General features: G+C 35.3%; 2 protein-coding genes across 7 annotated transcripts; both read left to right on the top strand.

The window, feature by feature from the left end:
* The first annotated feature begins 900 nt into the window (after window positions 1-900).
* On the top strand, window positions 901-11,235 carry LOC133867775 (AMP deaminase-like). The gene is made up of 19 exons (XM_062304539.1): window positions 901-1,509; window positions 2,260-2,462; window positions 2,755-2,950; window positions 3,447-3,631; window positions 3,783-3,834; window positions 4,012-4,139; window positions 4,236-4,415; window positions 4,596-4,663; window positions 4,816-4,958; window positions 5,763-5,824; window positions 6,995-7,108; window positions 8,102-8,242; window positions 9,317-9,469; window positions 9,636-9,689; window positions 9,769-9,879; window positions 10,076-10,249; window positions 10,321-10,401; window positions 10,673-10,771; window positions 10,859-11,235. The coding sequence occupies exons 1-19, from the start codon at window positions 993-995 to the stop codon at window positions 10,925-10,927; spliced, it is 2,730 nt and encodes a 909-aa protein (XP_062160523.1). The 5' UTR covers window positions 901-992; the 3' UTR covers window positions 10,928-11,235.
* A 1,963-nt stretch (window positions 11,236-13,198) lies between these two features.
* Window positions 13,199-19,160, top strand: LOC133867748 (putative pentatricopeptide repeat-containing protein At3g15130). Of its 6 annotated transcripts, none has more exons than XR_009900169.1 (5): window positions 13,199-13,596; window positions 13,714-13,801; window positions 18,530-18,604; window positions 18,676-18,717; window positions 18,815-19,160. XR_009900169.1 is itself a non-coding variant. In XM_062304517.1 (3 exons), exon 3 carries the CDS (start codon window positions 14,033-14,035, stop codon window positions 15,827-15,829), a length of 1,797 nt encoding a protein of 598 aa, XP_062160501.1. In that variant the 5' UTR covers window positions 13,199-13,596; window positions 13,714-13,801; window positions 14,013-14,032; the 3' UTR covers window positions 15,830-16,726. The 6 variants fall into 6 exon arrangements, 1 of the variants encoding a protein (XP_062160501.1); XR_009900174.1 differs by adding an exon at window positions 18,377-18,419 and having other exon boundaries at window positions 18,676-19,160; XR_009900167.1 differs by having other exon boundaries at window positions 18,530-18,593; window positions 18,676-19,160.
* The last annotated feature ends 1,143 nt before the right edge of the window (window positions 19,161-20,303 follow it).

Here is a 20,303-nt window from a genome sequence, read left to right as displayed (position 1 = left end):
AAGGCGCATACCATCAAAATAACCAATGTCTTTATTTTTTATTTTTTATTCATGAGATATCCATTAGATTTGTGGGGTACAAAAAGAAATGTGACCCTCTCTCTTCTGTGAAATATTCGATCAGACACTTGTTATATAAATAAAAATGTTTATCTACCGAACCAGTTAGACACCTGAACTAGTTGACACCTATGATTCACCACTATCAGATTCTATATTCTATGTCTGTATATATAATACAAGATAAACATATAAAATTGAGATTATATTACTTAAAATTTGAGTTAATTTTTTTAATTACACAAACAATAAATTTTAACCATAATTAAATAACTAATAATTCGTATTAATTATTTTAAAAAATATTAAACAATTATGACATTTATTTTATATATATATTACAAAATTAGTTAAATAGCTCGTAAACAAATTCGAATTTGTTCAAATTATAAATGAATAGATTATCTAGTCCAGTGATAAGCTCGAATTTAACTTAACATAGTAAACACTCCGATGCGGATGGTAACCGCATATACGAATATTGATAAAGGAAATGATCGTTTTACAACAGGTGCACAACTGGTATACTTTTCTCCTCACATAAGAGTGAGGCCCACATACTTGTTGGGCACTCTTGTAAGGGATTTGATTCTTGCACTACACCATCACAACAACTACTCACATGAGGGTGATCTCTAGAGTGTGAGACCCACTTTCATGTGAAGGGTTATTATACAGTTGTTGTATTGGTGTTGTAAATCTAACATTTTCCTTCTTGTAATGCAACAATTGGTTCCCAACAGGGAAGGACCCCGATAGACTCGGTACACGTGTACTTTGTAGGGTCCCACAAAGTCCACTTCGATTTCCCACTTCCTTCCTTAAACCCTTGCCTCACTCCCACATAGGTTTCCATGCTTTGAATCGTCACCGGTGGCGTAAAAATCAGCCTGTTCTATTGCAACACAGCGAAGTACTTCTTGCTCTCGTCCATGGATTCGTCTTCAACGACGTCGTCTCTGCACCTAGCCATGGCGGCCTTGGTGGGGGCCTCACTGATTGCCATCTCAGCCTTCTACATCCACAAGCGCAGCGTCGACCAGGTCCTCCAGCGCCTTATCGAGATCCGCCGCAAGCCCTCTCGCAATGCCGGTAACCGGTTTGTCATCGAGTATGACGACGAGGCAGAAGAGGAAGCGGAAGCAGAAGAAGAAGAAGAAGAAGAAGAACGAGACGATGACGGAGGGTACGGCTCCGACGAAGAGATGGCGGTTGATCGGGAAATGTGGGGTCGGAGTTTGTCGAGGTCTTTGGACGAGAACATGCTTCGGAGTTATATAATTTCGGCGTCGTTGCCGAATGTGGCTTCGAGAAATGATTGGTTGGACGAAGACCCCAAGCTTGATCAGCCACCTGTGGGACTAAGGGCTCATGGTTTTGCTTTCTCGCTGGACAGACCCAATTTGATTCCCCAGGGGCTTCCGCCTCTTCGACTGCATCAAAGAGACGGTATGCCTTCTATTTTGGTATTTTCTGCTTGGAAATTTTAAAAATACTTTCAGTAAGGTTTTTAGTGATACTATTCTTTAGAGGGTCGGAATGCTTTGAATAAATACGTTTCGTTGTTGGTTGTCATGTGATAAAAGAGAAAACAAAGATAATGCTAACTGTTAATTAGCTAAAGGTACATCACCAAAATTTTAGGATCCGTGGATGATTTTGGCCAGGCATCACAATATAAAGCCCAAGCCTCAGGGTCTCTCTCTTTTCTTTTTCTTTTATTTATTTTTTTCCTTTTTTTCATTTGTAAGTTAGATAAATATTCGAAAGGGGGGAGGGGTGCTTAATTTATTGGCTTTCAACTTCTTGAGTTGCTGTACTTATTTTTTTCTTTTTGTGTCAGGAGTCTGTGTATGCTATACATTTTTGAAGTTTCAATTTCATCAATAACTAAATAAACTGCTTGGTGACACGCTAGTATATTTTTCTGAACAACTATGACCACTTAGGAAAAAAAGAATTTTTTTTTTAAAAAAAACTGAATCCTAATTGCCGTGATTAATGTAGTTCTGATATTGCCAGCAAAAATACCTAATGCCATGTTCTTTATGCACGACGATATTTAATTACTTATCAAGAAAAAAGCCATTTTCCCTATATTTGAGGATATTATACTAGGTCGTAAATAACTTTTCAATCAAAAGGACAATTTGGGATCCTAAATTGCATCAAAATTTGTTTTCTTTTGGCTATTTGCAGGAGAGAATCAGTATGTCAAACGTTCTGGTATTGGTTCAAGGATAGCATCTGTAGGTAGGCTAGTGACTCCAAGATCCCCTGGTGGCAATGCTTTTGATAGTGCAGGAGATTCTGACGAGGAAGCAACTGAGCTTGCAAATGGAGATGACATACTTTTTAACTATGGATATATAGATTCTTCGACTGATATCACAAATGCACAAGTATGTGCATTATTAGTTACTTAAGCTCTAACTGTAACATTCTAGTATACCAAAACTAGGGTACAGATGATATTGAGGTTACCAAAATTAGTGGTGTCCTTGAAAAGTATACTCCAATCTCATGTCGTTACTTTGTTGTTCATTACAGGGCAAGTCATGTCAAAAACAAGAAATGCGTTGTAGTCTAATTATATACTTATTAGTTCTGTTACTAAGGTTACAAATGTGACAACATGTTTATGATTAAGTGAGGAACATGATAAATCTGTTTTGCTGGTTGTTGGATTTGCAGGATGTAAATTCAGACAACCACCAAAATTTGTGCACTGTTCCAATAATGGGTGACGGTGGGAACTTTATGCAAGATAAGATGTGCAGGCCAACAGTAAGTGAAGCAAAAGATGGTGTAGATCTGGCTTCAGTGCACATAGTGGGGAATGATCCTAATTTTGGCAACACTAATATACCTCTGAGAACAACAGTACATGGTATTTTCACTTCCTTGTTCCAAAGAAGTTGAACAACTGCTTTTGTTTCTCATTTAGTGATTAATTATCATGATTTCCTTGCTCTTTTTTCTCCTTTTAGCTAGGTGTCTTCTCTTGTATACTTCCTTTGTACCTGGAAACTTGGATGCGCTTTATGATTTTAATGACATTTCGATTACTTACAAAAAGAAAAAAAGAGTTTCATGGAGATCTATGTCTCGTTTTTATCACTTCTCTATTTTGTTGATGCCTGTTTTTATTGGTCATACTATCTGTTGACCAGCTCATTGGTGTTATTGACATTTTTCAACTTCTTGACTTTTTTTTAATCACAATTCCATGGGGGGAAAAAGTATGTTATAAAAATTTATCAGTTAACTTGTGGAGAATATCATTAGCCAACCATTGTAAGTGCACTCTTGTTTTGGTTTAATTGTATTATTTGAAGAAAAGACTAACTACTTGTGGCATATTTTTCGCTTGTCAAAACATATAGGTTCAGATTCAATGAGCACAGAAGAGGAAGAAGTACGGAAAATGATTCGTGAGTGTCTAGATTTGCGTAAAAGTTATGTCTATAGGGAAATAGTTGAACCATGGATGGTAGAAGCTGTGGGGGAATCTAGTGCATCAGAGATGAATTGTGATCCATTTCACTTTGAACCTGCTGAAGCAACAGCTGTGAGTTATTCTTTGCTTCTTCATGTTTTGAAATTTTCTAAAGATTTTTTCTGCGTTGTTTTAAAGCTAACAACATATTAACATTCAAATACCGTCATTCATTTGTTTGTTAACCTTTTGTCTGACAATTGCTTTCTGGTTTTCCAAGCAGCACCATTTCAAAATGGAAGATGGAGTGGTACATGTTTATGCGAGTGAAAATGGTAAGCATCACAATGTAGTTCAAAGCGCAGTAAGAGTAACAATTCTTTGTTGAATACTTGATGACTGAGTATCCTTTTGTGTTATTATCTAGTTTTTTTGTTTTTCTTATTATAGAATATTTAAATCCTTTTATTCATCAAAAAAATATTTAAGCCTTTCTCTGAATTTTAACTCAGATTCTGTGGATCTTTTCCCTGTTGCAAGTTCAACAAGATTTTTCACTGATATGCATCACCTCCTAAAAGTTATGTCTCTTGGAAATGTTCGATCTGCATGCCATCATAGACTGCGATTTCTTGAGGAGGTAGCATTCTGTGTTCTCCATTTTGCACTACTATTTCTTAAATGTTCAACATATATCTTACAAAATCCATTTGACATATATCTGAACATCATACAGAAATTCCGCCTTCATCTGTTACTAAGTGCTGATAAGGAGTTTCTGGATCAAAAGAGCGCACCACACCGTGATTTTTACAATATCAGAAAAGTGGATACACATGTGCATCATTCTGCATGCATGAACCAGACGCATCTCCTTCGCTTCATCAAGTCAAAGCTAAAAAAGGAACCTGATGAGGTAGGAACTGTTTCTTGAAACCCCCCCTCCCGGCCAAGTTTTTGTTTGAGTTTTTCAACCTAAATTGGATGGGTCAAAATCAAGGCAATTCCACTTTAATGTCGTACAAAATTTCTCCCCCTTTTCAATTTCACTTTGTTGATGCTTTTTAGTTACGCTACATGTAACTATGTTGGGCAGGTCGTCATATTCAGAGATGGAAAATATATGACCCTTAAGGAAGTTTTTGAGAGTTTGGACTTGACAGGGTATGCACTTTTATATTTCTCTTGATTTTATATTTGTCAGAAGAAAGCCTCCTTCCCCCCCCCCCCACAAAAAAAAAAAATTAATAAATAAATAAAAAATTATGTTTTCACATGTATGTCCTTGTTCTAAACTGAAGACAATTGCAATGCAGGCATGATCTCAATGTTGATTTGTTGGATGTCCATGCTGATAAAAGTACCTTCCATCGATTTGACAAGTTCAACCTTAAGTATAATCCTTGTGGACAGAGCAGACTCAGAGAGATATTCTTAAAGCAGGACAACCTTATCCAAGGTTTGGTTCACAATAACAGTTAAACCTACTGCTTGCATAATTTTTTTATGACTGCAAACTGGAATGGGAATTAATTGCTTTGGAGAAACTTATGGAAATAATGCTAGTTTCTGTTTGGTTTGGTCTCCTTTATAAGTTCCAAAGTTTTTTTAGAACATCACATGAACATATCATTTAGAAATCTAGATTTTTTTTCTGTTTAAACTTGGTAAATATGCATATGATAATTGGATATGTAAATCCTTAAATAGGTTGAACTGAATTGTTGTATCTCTCAATATGTGCCTATTGTGGTTATTACTGTATCAGAAGCTTGGTTAATTCATATGGGTGATGCGTTTTTGATACCAAAAATATGGTTCATAAGAAAATGGAAAACATGAAATTAATGTAGTATTGACTAGTGTAAGAAAAGTTTTTGGGAGGACTGAGTGCATTTACATAAGCACGCTTAGCAGAGCATTGATACATTGGTTGGCTACATAAATACTTTCTTGTCATTTTACTTAAAGCAATATGTTTCTTAAATCCTTAATTATGTCCTCTTGGTCCATCTTTTTTCTTCTTTTTGGTGCTTTCATTTCGGTTAATTTTGAATCAAATCTCTCAAATACAGATTAGGTGGGTGCCTTTGAGTCCTAATTTTATAGAATTCAACTTGGCAACTCATATTTTTCAAATTTAGATTCTATATTCTTTACCATTTTATTATTCTCTTCTTTTTACTTGTTCTGTACTTAAGATAGTGGTCATCATTCTTAATTTATTGCTTTTGTGAAGCTGATTGTTTGAGTGATATTACAGGTCGGTTTTTGGCAGAAGTAACCAAACAAGTTTTATTAGATCTTGAAGCAAGCAGATACCAGGTTTATTCATATATAGTGTCAGAAAGTGTAGAATGTCAAATTCATTTCTGCCTTGTTCTATTTCTCCTTTTTCTATGGATCCACTGTATCTTTTGATTAGAGTATACTCGTACTTATAATCATCATTCTCTTGGTGACCCATATTATCAACATTACTGGGGAATCATGCAAAATCTGATATCTCAGCTTACCACGAAGCACTTTTTACTGTTAAATGATTGGAAAATACATGAGAGTAACTTGCAACAAAAGTCAAAGGATGTGCTAATTTTGCCCAAAAATCATTTTCTGCTGCCCTTAAGTTTTAACATAAAAAAGATATTTGTATTGTGTTTTAGATATATTTACTTGCAGTCTCTTCAAGGTTTTTGAACTCGAACTTTCACAAATAATCTTTACTTGCTGACCAAGTTAGTTTGAAAGCCAAAATTTGATTGTGGATAGTTGATATTTGCTTTGTAAACTTTGTCTCAAATTTGAGCAAAGTTTCTATATTGGTGGATCTCAAGTATTTTTCATGTCTATTGGTTCTTTTCTCCTCCTCCTTCTTTTCTTTCTTTCTTTTTCTTTTTCTTTTTTTTTTTTAATTTTTTTTTTATCATAATGGCAAATTTGAAATTTGTGATTACTTTGGCTGTGATGACAGAAAAAAAAAAAGAAAAAAAAAAAAGAAGAAGAAGAAGATTAATCTGGCAGTATGCTTTGTTTGTAATAAAGGAATTGATACATAACATTTTCCTTGTTTTTTTTGCTACTCCCAGTTAGGTGTTTCCTTTTGTATACTTCCTGTGTACTTAAGGCGCCTTACGCTTTTGATGATATTTGTCTATTACGTATAAAAAAATGATACAGACATTGTAAAATTTTATAAAATAGATGAATTTTTGGTGTTTGAATAAGCCAAAAAGTATACTGCATCCTGTATCGGCGAGGGCATATTACTGCTGCTTATATCAAATTGATTACTTTGTATGGAAAAATTTCCGTTGTGTCATTTTTTTATTTTTTTAATGTTGGCTTTGGTTTTGGTGCAACTCTCTTGATAACTACCTTCACTTATCAGTTGTCCTGAGCATAAATCAGTAGCTACACCAATTGCACTCTTTTCTCCTTGGTATCTCAAAGAATTGGCCACTTGAGTTCTAAAGAACTTATATCTGTCATTATCAGATGGCAGAGTATAGGATTTCCATTTATGGACGGAAACAAAGTGAATGGGATCAGCTGGCAAGTTGGTTTGTTAACAATGCTATTTATAGTCAGAATGCTGTATGGTTAATCCAGGTATATTATGTTTTTAGCTTCTTATTGTTGTAGCTGCTGTAGTATGTGTGGTTAATTGTCCATCCACTTTGTCAGTACTTATAAAAAGGAGGAGTTGCTCATGTTGCTGGTACCTCGTGATCATTATAATTTCTATATGCTAAACTTAGTTTGTATGAATACATTTGGCATGGTCCTGAATGTGGTAGCAGCATGGCTCAACTGCCTCAAGTAATTATTTATTTAGTATTTGTGTTTTATTCATGATTGTGGCAAAAATATCACATGGAAAAGAAATATTGGACCTTTTGATGTTACTCCAAACTTTAGACTGAGCATATCTAACTTTCTTAAGCATATATGCTCACTTCTTTTGTTCTGATCTAGACCTGGTAATTAATGAATCTCATCTTGCATTGTGAAAATATTATGTTTAAAGTGATACTGGATTATTTTATATGACTTCAAACTTTTTGGAAACTAAATGTTTGTATAACAATAAAATTTGCAGCCTTATGGTGATACATTTCGTTTGAACACATGGAAGATGAACCAGACATAACAAAGATTTAGACACAGTAATATGGATTCTACTCTATGTGGCAAAAAGATCTTGTTGAAAAGTTATATTGGACTGCCATATTGCATGGGACAATATACTTGAGCGAAAATATGTTTGTTGCACACATTTGAGCCTCGTGATAGTTTATTTATTTTGAGATGCCGTAAGAGATTGTTTGATTACATTTTGGAACAGGTAAGAAATGACTTAATTTTGCATAAATGATTCAAAACAATGGGAAACATCACTTTTCTTAATTCTTAGTGGTAATATTATTTCAATATTGTTTCTCATTTGTTGGCTTTTATCAAATTTTTGTATTGGCTTTGCATGTTAATTTTACCAATGCATTGTTGATTGCAACTCTCTCCTTAAATTTGCAGTGAGTTTTATAGTTCCACATCATTTTTATTAGCTTTGTTTTCAATTTTTGTGTACACTTTGATATGCAGTTACCACGGCTATATAATGTGTACAAGAAAATGGGAATCGTTACCTCTTTCCAGAATATTTTAGATAACGTCTTTATTCCACTATTTGAAGCCACAGTTGATCCAAGTTCTCATCCTCAATTACATTTGTTCCTGATGCAGGTTAGTTGAATATGTCATATTTATGTATATTCCCTTTTTGATTATCAATTTTATAATCATTCAATTTTTTATTGATTCAGATGGAGTTAATACTCTTTGCCTTCTTTCTATTGGTCTTTTGATTGTCTAGTAGTGTTGCAGCATCATAAAAGAGTATTAACTTAAATCTGTGATTTTAGTGATCTTTAATCTGTGATTTTATGCTAACTTTGCATTCTGTGTATATTGGCTTATGGCTTATTGCTACTATCCAATGTAATTATTTTTTGTCTAATGCTACATGAGACAACTGCCAGTTTGTCTTTCTATTTGACTGAAGCGGCTTCTCACTGCTCCATTTGAAGAACAATATGGCCAAATTGTGGGATGGATATCAGAAGTGCCTGTTCCACGTCAGTTGGGAAGGTCTAGTCAGCTGGAGAAGTCTAAAACTATAATTTTTTTCTTAGTTACTTATGGCAAACTCCTTTTGTTTTATTATTAGGGGTGTGACAAACTAATATGGGCATACTGCAGTATATACTAAAGCTATCAAGTTTACTTATTCAGACATTCCAAAATGGTATATGCTGGCCATGTTTTTGGTATAGTCGTTTGTGTATGTCAGCCATATCAGCAGACACCATATTGTATTTGAGCTTATGATACTGGAACTACTGAACAGAGCCTTGGTTCCACTAGTTAGGGTCAGGCACAAAATCCCCTTTTACTCTTTGCCGCCCTTCATTTTTCTGCTTTCCTGTTGTTACTTGGGCTCCTTTAATTGAATTGAAGCACTTGTTTATACTGATGACTAATAGGTCTTTGTTGCTGATGGCCAAACCATCTTATATGATTCTCCTTCATCTTGTCTATCCTCCTCAGCCTTAGGAAGGCATTCTTGTATTTCCACCCCGTCATTTTAGCGTCTTCATTTTTGTTGTATCGATTTTTTTACCAATTATGGGACCATGGATGAAATGAGCAAGTCTTTTTTTTTTAATGACTGATTACTTCCGGTTCACACCGTCAAACTTTTACTTGTCTGTTATTTTTACTTGAGCTCTTAATAAGGTCAATTGTTTTTTAATTCAGGTGGTGGGTTTTGATATTGTAGATGATGAAAGTAAACCAGAAAGGCGCCCAACTAAGCACATGCCAACACCAGCTGAATGGACCAATGAGTTCAATCCTGCATTTTCCTATTACGCTTATTACTGCTACGCAAACTTGTATATTCTCAACAAGGTGTTACTATAGTTTCTCTTCTTTTCAAATTAGCTTCACCTTGTCCTCTTATATTCTAGAAACACTCTAATATGTTGCATTCTTTTTAAGACCTCGCCTTAGCACTCTAAGAAAATAAAAAATCTGTAGTTGAAATTGATATAAAACTCTTATCTTTTCTTTTCAGCTTCGTGAGTCAAAAGGAATGCCAACAATAAAATTTCGGCCCCACTGTGGAGAGGTTTTTATCTACCACTTATGTTTTGGTTCCTATTCTTTTATGGTTATTGAGATGCTTATGATTTTCCCGACCTTTGTAGGCAGGTGATATTGACCATTTGGCTGCCACATTCCTTCTATGCCACAATATTTCTCATGGGATTAACCTGCGGAAATCTCCAGTTTTGCAGTATTTTTATTACCTTGCTCAGGTGTGACCCACATTCTCACTCTCACTCTCTCTCTGTTATTCTACATGCTACTCGGTGTGATCTGCTGTGATCTCCTGCCTGTCATAATATGCAGTCCTAAAGTTAGTTCATGGCATTGTGGAGTTGTTTGTTTGTAATTTTGATAATGAACCCTGTCCCAATTTCGCTAATGTTGTAATTCCTGTTATCTTTTTAGGTTGGATTGGCTATGTCACCTCTGAGCAATAACTCCCTCTTCTTGGACTATCATCGCAACCCCTTTCCCATGTTCTTCCAGCGTGGCCTAAATGTCTCGCTCTCAACTGATGATCCTTTGCAAATCCATTTAACAAAAGAACCGCTCGTGGAAGAATATAGTGTTGCTGCAAAGGTTTGTTAAATATTGTTTTAAGTCATTGCTCATGGTCATTTTTTTTTTTCATATATAATCATATTTTGCAGGTCTGGAAGCTCAGTGCTTGTGACCTCTGCGAGATAGCTAGAAATTCTGTTTATCAATCTGGATTTTCACATGCCACAAAGGTGAGGAAATTGACAAACAGCAATCTTCAATTTGTCCAATACAAGCCTGAGGACCATTTAATACTGTTAATGGATTTGTACTCTGAAACTTTTTGGTTGAAGAAAGTTTAATTATAACCACCCCCTTCCTTTTATTCTCCATTTGGTTGTGGGTATGTTTGCTTTTGGCATGCAGAAGCAGAGTAATTGCCACCTTTTGGTATTTTATCATAGTAAATTATACTAATGATAATGATAAATATTCCTGTTACTATTTTGGTTCCTTTTGCAGTTGCACTGGCTTGGTGATAAATATTTCATGAGAGGCCCTGAAGGAAATGATATTCGCAAAACAAATGTACCCAATTTACGGATTGCATTTCGACATGAGGCAAGTTTGATGAGTTTTAAAATAAACCATAAAATCCAAGTAGTTTTTTGTCTGCTGTTTCCTGCTAATGAGATTGATGTTTCACAGACATGGAAGGAAGAGATGCAGTATGTCTACTCGGGAAAGGGCAGGTTCCCTGAAGAAATAGAGCTATGAAGCAAACAATATAGAATTCCGTCTTCCCCGTGAGTCTAATGCTAATGAAATGTGGTGTTTAATTGGGGTTGATATCAATATTGACGTTCGGCTTATGTCTGCCTAATTCCATGTCATTTCATAAGTGAATCTTCTTATTGGGTCAATATTGTAATGTTCTATCAATCTGAATACCTGCTTAGCCAATTTTGTCCAAGCCGAGTGCGGATTTTAGTTTGTACAGGTAGATGGCTGTTTTGGATCTGAATTGTAGGCCTTCTTGCCTTGCTTTTGGCATGATCTTTGGAATATGACTTCATTTTGCACTATCTATTGTTTAAATCTGTGGCATCTGATTAAGATGTCGTATGATCTGGCGTGGAAGTCTCTCTAGTGAAAGAGCCCGACGAGATGAGATCGACGTAGGGAGTTTCACAAGTATGGCAGAAGAGCCAACAACCTTAGTACGTACTTAGTAGATAGTGAGGACACTGAATTTCTTTCAAACTAGTGGAGACTTGGAGGAAAAGAAAAATGAAGGATAGATTGGATCCAAACTCTCAGAGAAGGTTTCACTAATCATAAAATGAAAAACTTGGCCCTAACTTAATCTCTGATCATAATAACTCTCAGATGTCAATGTCTGTAGTAGAGACCATTGTCCCAAGTAAGAAGAATAAAGCAATTATCCATACCCCACCATGCCCTAACTTAGATCTTGCATTAACCATTTTTCTCTGCCAGTTTTTTTGCCTCCGTGTGATCTGTTCCTTTTCTTTCCTCCATTTTTCTTTTGCTCCAAGTCTCCGCTAGTCTGAAAGAAATTCGTTGCCCTCGCTATCTACTAAGGTTGTTGGCTCTTCTGCCATACTCGTCTTTTCTAGTATTGGTAGACTCTTCTCACCTACATTCTTTTCATTGTCTGTGGATTTAATTTTTGTTACAGATTCCATGGCAACTTGCTCTGAGAGTGATCTCTTTTGTAGCCAGTTTCATCGTCATTGAATGGCTTCTTCCAGACACGATTACGGAAACTCGTGAAACTCCTCTTGTCCTGATCTCGTCTGGCTCCCCCATGTGGAAGCCATATTCTGAAGATGAAAGACCAGACCAAGTGCTTTTTTAGATTTTATTTTTATATATATATATATATATCATTTTAAGTTGAAAAATTGGACACAGCAGGACGGAGCAGTTATGGAGGGACATATTTCGAATTATCGAATACTAATGCTTCAGAAATTGAAAAAAAAAAAATAAAATCAATATTTGGAGTTACTTTGCATTCAATAGTTAATTTGTAAAAAAAAAAATGTACACAAAAAATGAAAAGCAAATGAACGGTGAAATAATAATAATAATAATAGTAAAAGGCATTTACATTTGTGTTTTAGATTCTTCCGACATACTTCGAATGAATATGAATAATGATTTTCTTACAATTTTCATACAATCTCTTGACATAATAAGTGGGACCCGCACATAAGACACACATGTATGGGTCCCACTCAATATGTGTGGATTGTGTAAGAGTTGTGTGGGTAAGGTTGTAAAGGAATCACTTTTCGAAAAAATATATAACCAATTGTTTTCACAGTTTGTTTAGGATCTGAAGAAGTAGCTTGTAATTAGTCCATTTTCAAGTCATGAAAAATGTATGTTCAGGCATGCCTCATTAGTCTTTTCCTTACTAGGGCTAACGTAACTTCATTTTTAAAGTATTGTACCTTTTTTTCGAGCACACAAACCTGGGAACTAGAAAATATATAGTTTGTTCTTTAGGATACAGTTATATTTATTTGACCACTGGTATTTAAATTGACGTAGACATAACACCATTTAACAGTCTGAACCCTTTTAAATGCGTGTTTTTATGCTTTATATGAAGTTATTGGGGCCTATATAGGTGAACAGATGCATGTGAATTGTGATTGAACCTTTAGCAATAATATCCTAAGATATTCTACATTTATTCTGAAAGTTTACTTATTGAAATATTTCCGTACATCAAAAGTTTTGGAGATGACAAATGCTATATACTAAATTTTTAATTTATTTTTATTATTATTTTTTTAACATGCCCACACAAAATAGAGACGAAAAATTCAAACTAATAACTTCCACTTCATAAAGCGTAATCTCCGACTAATTGACACTAATCGACCTATCCATTAAAATTGAGTTGATCATCACCTCTTTAATTTCTCTTCTAAATAAAAAAACAAAAAACGATTGAACAGGTCACAATTTAATTTCTCTTCTAAATAAATTGGATGTCCACTAAGTTAATAGAAAATGCAGGGAGGGCTACCAGTATGTTGGGTCACAAGACTCTCGTGAGTCGTGAATGAAGCTTTTGCTTTTGCGATAAAAGTGTATAGGAGTAGCAATTCTCTTCATTTCACTTCCATTTTTCAATTTCCTCCAAATTTTTTTCCTCTCCTCCTCTCCCACGCTGCTCCCTCCCCCTCCTCACCTTCGGCCTCCGCCCACCACCACCCACCAGCAACCGTTGTCAACCGTTACCACCGTGCGCCGTGCACTTCCGTTTGGTCAGAGTGCGCTGTACACCGACTCCCAAAAGCACCGTGCGACGCCGAGCCCACAGCCACCGTACACGACCGGCAAACCACCTCACGCCGACTGACGACGAACCACCGTCTCCCTGAAGGCTCCCATTCTTGTACCAAGTAGGCTTCCACTCTTGACGCTTGTTTTTACCTTAGGTTTTCGGGTATTTCGGGTTTTGGTTTCATTATTTTTCATTTCAGATCTGATGGTTCTTTTCATTTTTGAATTTACTGCAGCCTTTAAGCCTAAGATGAATAACACGACGAATGTCTTGGATTCATCCCACCTGGGATTGGGAGATTTTGGGAAAAATCAGAAAATCAGGTAATATTCGTACTCTCTTTAAAACCCAGCACTCTCTCCCCGATCAAGTAAATCTGGTTATAAATTATAATTAAAATCGCAAATAGGGACTGGTTTTCTTAATTACTATTGAATTTGACAAGAATTAGTATTTCTACGTCACATTTAAGGAATAAAGATAATATTCCTAGGACGCCGAGTACTACATTATAATTGCCATGCCTTCATGCAGGGCATGAAGTCTAGACATAGATGCGCCATCCAACTCCTCTCTTTGTAGCCACGAGGTCACCTTCTTTTCTTCGTACTTTCCGAAGGGTTTTTGTATCAAACAGCTTTGGAAACTCGGCCACCGAGGAAGAAATTTATTCTACTCTATTGCGCCGATACGCCGAAACCTCTGACTCGGACCACGGTAGAGCAATTCATGCAAAGTTCATCAAAGGGTCTCCTCCCTTTTCTCTTTTTCTCAGCAATCATTTACTTAATATGTATGCCAAGTGCGGCGATATTGTTAATGGGCTCCAACTGTTCGAGGAAATGCCCAAAAAAAACGTGGTGTCGTGGTCAGCTGCCATTGCGGGTCTCGTTCAACATGGTCGTCCGTGTGAAGCTCTTTCTTTGTTTTGCCGTATGCACCGCGATGGAACGACCAAGCCCAACGAGTTCACCCTCGTTAGCGCACTCCACGCATGTTCGTTGTTGGAGAATTTGACACGAGCATATCAAATTTATCCATTCATTGTTCGCTTAGGATTTGAGTCAAATATCTTCTTGATGAATGCATTTCTAACAGCTTTGATAAGGCATGGTGAATTAGCGGAGGCTTTGGAAGTTTTTGAGAATTGTCCTAATAAGGACATTGTGTCTTGGAATGCCATGATGGCTGGGTTTTTGCAGTTCTCTTTTTCAGACATACCGGAATTTTGGCGTCGAATGATTGGTGAGGGAGTGGAGCCCGATAACTTCAGTTTTGCAAGTGTTCTTACTGGGTTGGCTGCCTTTTCTGACCTTGAGTTGGGATTGCAGGTTCATTCTCAACTTGTCAAATGTGGTTATGGTGTTGAGATTTGTGTGGGGAACTCTTTGGCGGATATGTATATTAAAAATCAGAAATTGGTAGAAGGGTTCAAAGCTTTTGATGAGATGCCAATGAGAGATGTGTGTTCATGGACCCAGATGGCTGCTGGATGCCTGCAGTGTGGGGAACCAAGCAAAGCACTTGAGGTCATTGCTGAGATGAAGAAGATAGGTGTAAAGCCAAACAAGTTTACCCTTGCAACTGCCTTAAATGCCTGTTCCAATTTGGCTTCCTTGGAGGAAGGGAAGAAAGTTCATGCCTTGAGAATTAAGCTTGGAACTGATATTGATGTCTGCGTAGATAATGCTTTACTAGATATGTATGCAAAATGTGGATGTGTGGATAGCGCATGGGCAGTTTTCTGCTCGATGAATGATCATTCTATTGTCTCATGGACGACAATGATCATGGCATATGCAATAAACGGCCAAGCTAGGAAAGCTCTTAAGATTTATGATGAAATGAGGCTGAAGGGTGTTCAGCCAAACTACATAACCTTCATTTCTGTACTATATGCATGTGGCCAAGGAGGGTTGGTTGATGAAGGGTGGGAGTTATTCTCCTCCATGACCAGTGATTATGGGATCACCCCTCAAGAGGATCACTATGCATGTATGGTAAATCTTCTTGGCCGAGCTGGGTGTATTAAAGAAGCCGAGGAATTAATCTTAAGAATGCCATTTCAGCCAGGTTTGCTGGTTTGGAAAACTCTGCTAGGTGCTTGTCACGTTTATGGTGATATGGAAATCGGAAAGCGTGCAGCAGAGCATGTGTTAAATCTAGACAGAAAGGACCCTTCAACATACGTAGTGTTGTCTAACTTGTTTGCTGGTTTTAGCAATTGGGATAGTGTTGGGATGATGAGAGAACTAATGGATACTAGGGATGTGAAGAAAATGCCCGGATCTAGCTGGATTGAAATTGAAAAGAACCCTTCACTTCTTCCCAAGTTTGGAGGATTTATGTGAATCAAGGTTGATTTAGAAGCCAAGTTCCTTTTCTTTAAATTTTATTAGGGTGCAGTTGCTCCATTTTTGAGCAAAAATCATGAACCATGTTTGCAGGATCATATGTTTTCTTCTTTGTCACCTTTCCGCTTTCAATATGTACTTACTAATATTTTACTTTTGATTAGTAGTTACAGAAGCACCAAAATGTTCTTGAACCTACAATCTTCTTATAGCATTAGGAGGTCCTATATGAGTTCGAGATTGTTATCAATTTTTATTTTTTAATTTTTTAAATTTTTTTTTAAAATCCTCCAAAAATTATTTATGGCTTAGTAGGTTTTATTTTCTTTTCTTGTGAGGATCTAGGTTTAGCAATTGAACATGGAAATATAGGGTAAGAAAGGCAAAGTTAGAACAAATTGCTTGAAGATAACTGCATTATTTAGTACCTGGTTGATAAGTCATTAGAAAACACATTATGTAAGGAAAGAAAAATTAAAAGTAAATGAGTTGATGGGGAAAGAAACGTTAAAAGAAGATTGAATTAAAAGTTGTGAAATTGAAAAAAATTGAAAGATAGATATATTAAATTGACACTCTTTAAAGTTTAAGGGTATGATTGGAAAAGTGATGAAAACTCAACGATGATCAAGTGAAGTTTTCTCAAATTAAAATTAAATGGGTTGACGGGGAAAGACTTATTAAAAGAAGATTGGATTAAAAGTGGTGCATGCATAGATCAGGTGAATACATTGGGGAGTTCTTTGGGATTCTTCTTATACTCCCCCCTTTATCCCCCTCGCCCCCTTCTTGCTTTAATTCCTGAGAATTTTTTGGCCAAATGCTCTTAGAATTTTTCTCATAATTGGTGGTAACTCTGATATCTTTGTATTTGGTTTGCGATGTCATTCTTCTCCTCTGCAACACCAAATTAATATATATATATATATATATATATATATAAAGAGAAAGTCTTATACTGTTTTTTATGTGTTTTAGGGGGTGTTTCTTTTCTTTTCTTTTTTAAAAAGAAAAAAAGAAAAAAAAAAAAGTATTATTATGTAATATAAAAGTAATTTTTATTTTTATTTTTATTTTTTGTGTGTTTTTAGTAGTGCTAGTTTGTGTTTAAGTTGTTAATTATTTTTTTTGTTTTGAGAAGAGAAGAGAACAAAAGACAACAAAAATTTTAACAAACGTCGCAAACTTTTTTAGAAGTCGTGTTTTCAATTTTCAATACAGAAAACACTTTTTCAATAATATTAAGCGGATTTTGATATGTAATGCTTACTATTAACACACTTTTCAAAACAAATCGTGTATATAGCCCAGTTTCACTTAGTAAGTAAGCAATTTGAGACTTAACATTCATAAATGTTTTTATAAATTACTCCACTCTATGTAAGCTACTCATCTTTCTAGTACAAGACTCGGATGTCACAATTTGTGAGGAAGTTAGAACATGCATTGTGGGAAAGGGGAATTTCAAGACAAATGATAAAAATAGGGTTTATGTAATAGTTGAGGCATCTCTCCAAGTATTCTGATTTGTGGCTCCTGAGTTTGTTGAGTACAGAAATTGGATTGTTCTATGGATTGATTTGGGGCTGCTTAGCACTATTGTCGCTTCTCTACTCACTTGGCTGTTGATACAGCTTTGGGTGTGGAGTTGTCTTGTATAGTTTGTTGTTTGCTGTTTGTTGGTGTCTTCTTTCTCAGAAGATTGAGATTGATGACTTTGTAAAGGCTGTGTGTAATTGTTGGCCTTTGGTTTCTATCTTTGGGTAGTATGAGTTGTATTCTTTGTTTTGTGTCAACATAAATTAAACAATAATAATAATAATAATAATAATAATAAATTGTAAGGACCCATTGACGTAGACCTTTTACCCATACAAGTGTTTGGGATCCTTTTGCAAAGTAAAGACAAGTGCACTGGCTCGGGGTGGGCAAAATATCTAATTGCCGTCCGCTTACTATCCACCGAACTGCCTTTGACCGCCCAAAATAATCGACATTCGGAATAAATATTTATACTGAAGTTGGGTTGGTTTGGTAATCAGTATAAAAATAATAAATAAATAAAACATCTAATGTTTTGGATGTTGTTTCCTTATACTCTCGAAGTCCATCCATTCCTAGCCTGACAGGCTGGTTCGGGATTTCGGTGTTTTGCAGTGTGTTGTCACATCTTCTACTGCGTTTAAATTTAATATTTTTAAAATAAATAATAATTTCATTGATTGTCCCTTGTCAGCTATTATGGGTCAAAGATGATATTAACACATGGGTCGTAGGTACATAATTAATTAGTTTATTTTACATAATTTACTCTTTTTTTATTAATTAATTTATTTGTACACAAATTAACATTTGTTTTAATTTTCATTTCCTTACTCGATTTAGCTTTTAAAATATCAACAAGAAAAATAAGAGCATTAATCTTGAGACATAGAAAGGAAGAAATCAATGAAGAACTAATTGGTAACCTCCCACTAACCATCTTGTTTCTATAAATAACCTATGTATAGAAGCTAACTAATTAGCTTTTGGCTTTGTATGTAGCAAAATGTAAAGAGGAGAATAGCCAGATAAATATTGACAGGCTGTAAGAACCATTAAACTTAATTTATTTTTATCTAACCGTTATTAATACTTTGTTTCAAAAATATAATTTACTTACTGATCATACAATTTACCTATTGTCCATACATGCAGTTTAGAGAAACTGGGCTATTGCATAGAGTTATTCCATAAGGAAGCCCAAGTTCTACTGTCAGAGGTGTGAAAAATGTATGAATTTTTTAGTTGCATCTATATTATATATAAATAAAGACTTACATCCTTATATTTTTCAATTTTAGTACTCCCTGCAACTACTCCGGCAGAATATCGAAGACAAAAGGGTAAGTTATTTTAATCCAATAACCCATTTAGAAGAAGAAGAAGAAGAAGAAGAAGAGCAAGAAAATTGGTTGATGCTTTGATACTTTGCTTTAATAGTTTTATGAAGATGTTGACTCGTCAACTTCGGAAATGATTTTGGGTAGCAATCATTTGGGAGGAGGCGTCAGAGTATCAACAAAGAGAGAAGACTGAATCTCATTTGGGAAGAGGCGTCTGAGTCTCAACAAAGAGAAAAAAAAAAAACAAAAAGAAAAGACTGAACGGTCATGAGATAGGCTAGTAGGACTGTTGGGTCATAAGCCTCATGTGAATGAGCTAGTACTTCTTTTGCTTTTGCTTTACTCAATTTCAAAATGTCCCCGTAAAATTGTAAAAGGTGAAGAAATAAAGGGGTTTTTTTTATTTTTTTGACATGAAAGAAATAAAGGGCTTGTTTGGCAAATACATGTACAGAACATAATAGTGGGTTGTTAATTTTGAAATTAGTAAAAAATGATGATGTGATATAAAGTAAAAAGAATTTATGTAGAAAAGTGAAAAAGTTTTGTATTGTAGTGAATTTTTTTATTTGAATAGTAATAAAAAATTATTGATGTGATATAAAAAGTAAAAAAAAAAAAATGTGAGAATGTTTTTATATTGATTGTTGTTGAGAAATGTAAAAATAAAATAAAAAAATTGTAAATAATGACCAGCATTATTCTGTTCTGCACGGGAGCTTGTCAAACAAGCCCAAAACAAGCCCAAAAGGTCACATAACCATGTTAGATTAAAATAAAAATGGACCCTCTTGCCTTGCGGGTTGGACGAGGCCAGTATTATGTGCATCTGCTTTTTTTCTTTTTCTTTTTCCTACTCAATATGGAAGAGAGAAGAGGGAAAAATATAATATTAGAAAAACACAAATAGAATGGGCAATCCTAACAAAAGTATGTAAACAATCCAAATACTGGAGTAACAAGTAAAGGGAAAAAAAAAAAAAAAAACAGTCGGAAATAAGTTGAATAAATGACCCATCCGTCAAGAATGAAAGCAACCACAAAGGCCGTAAATCTTGGCAAAACAAAGGGCCTCTGAAAGGAGTCGTCCTAATAAGCACACTACTAGAAGAACATCTGAACATGCACTGAGGGAGACTTTTCTTTTTTCTTTTTTTCAGTGTTCCGCCATACGATTAATCACTCTTCGTCAAGAAATTTGAAAATTGCCTACCTCCAGAAATTTTCGTATATCTATGCTATTGATCAATTAATTAATTATTATTAAAAAAATTATCATTTGAATTAATTAAATATATTGACTTGAATTTTAAATAATCAAATATCCAGTTTTTATATATGTAATTTCGTTATGCACATACACAAACGCACGCGTGCGCACACACATATCCATTCATACTCACAAACACGATCATGTATGTCTCATTTAATATTCAAACATATTATTATGTTCACAAACGACTTAGTTATTATTCGATCTAAAATCGAATCGAGTTTAATCGAACTGAGCTAAACTGAGTTCATGTGCGGTTAGGTTCATCTTACACCCCTAATTGCATTTGGATAAAAGCAAGAGAGTTTCTTCA

This window comes from Alnus glutinosa, chromosome 1 (assembly GCF_958979055.1).
Source record: "Alnus glutinosa chromosome 1, dhAlnGlut1.1, whole genome shotgun sequence".
Taxonomy (NCBI): domain Eukaryota; kingdom Viridiplantae; phylum Streptophyta; class Magnoliopsida; order Fagales; family Betulaceae; genus Alnus; species Alnus glutinosa.
This window is presented reverse-complemented; position numbering and strand designations above follow the sequence as displayed.

What these genes read in the sequence shown, in the direction of transcription:
- LOC133867775 (XM_062304539.1), top strand. Translation starts at nt 993, where the DNA reads ATGGATTCGTCTTCAACGACGTCGTCTCTGCACCTAGCCATGGCGGCC. An exon ending in TCGACTGCATCAAAGAGACG is followed by an intron (nt 1,510 to 2,259) that starts GTATGCCTTCTA and finishes GGCTATTTGCAG; the next exon opens with GAGAGAATCAGTATGTCAAA. An exon ending in TCTGAGAACAACAGTACATG is followed by an intron (nt 2,951 to 3,446) that starts GTATTTTCACTT and finishes CAAAACATATAG; the next exon opens with GTTCAGATTCAATGAGCACA.
- LOC133867748 (XM_062304517.1), top strand. Translation starts at nt 14,033, where the DNA reads ATGCGCCATCCAACTCCTCTCTTTGTAGCCACGAGGTCACCTTCTTTT.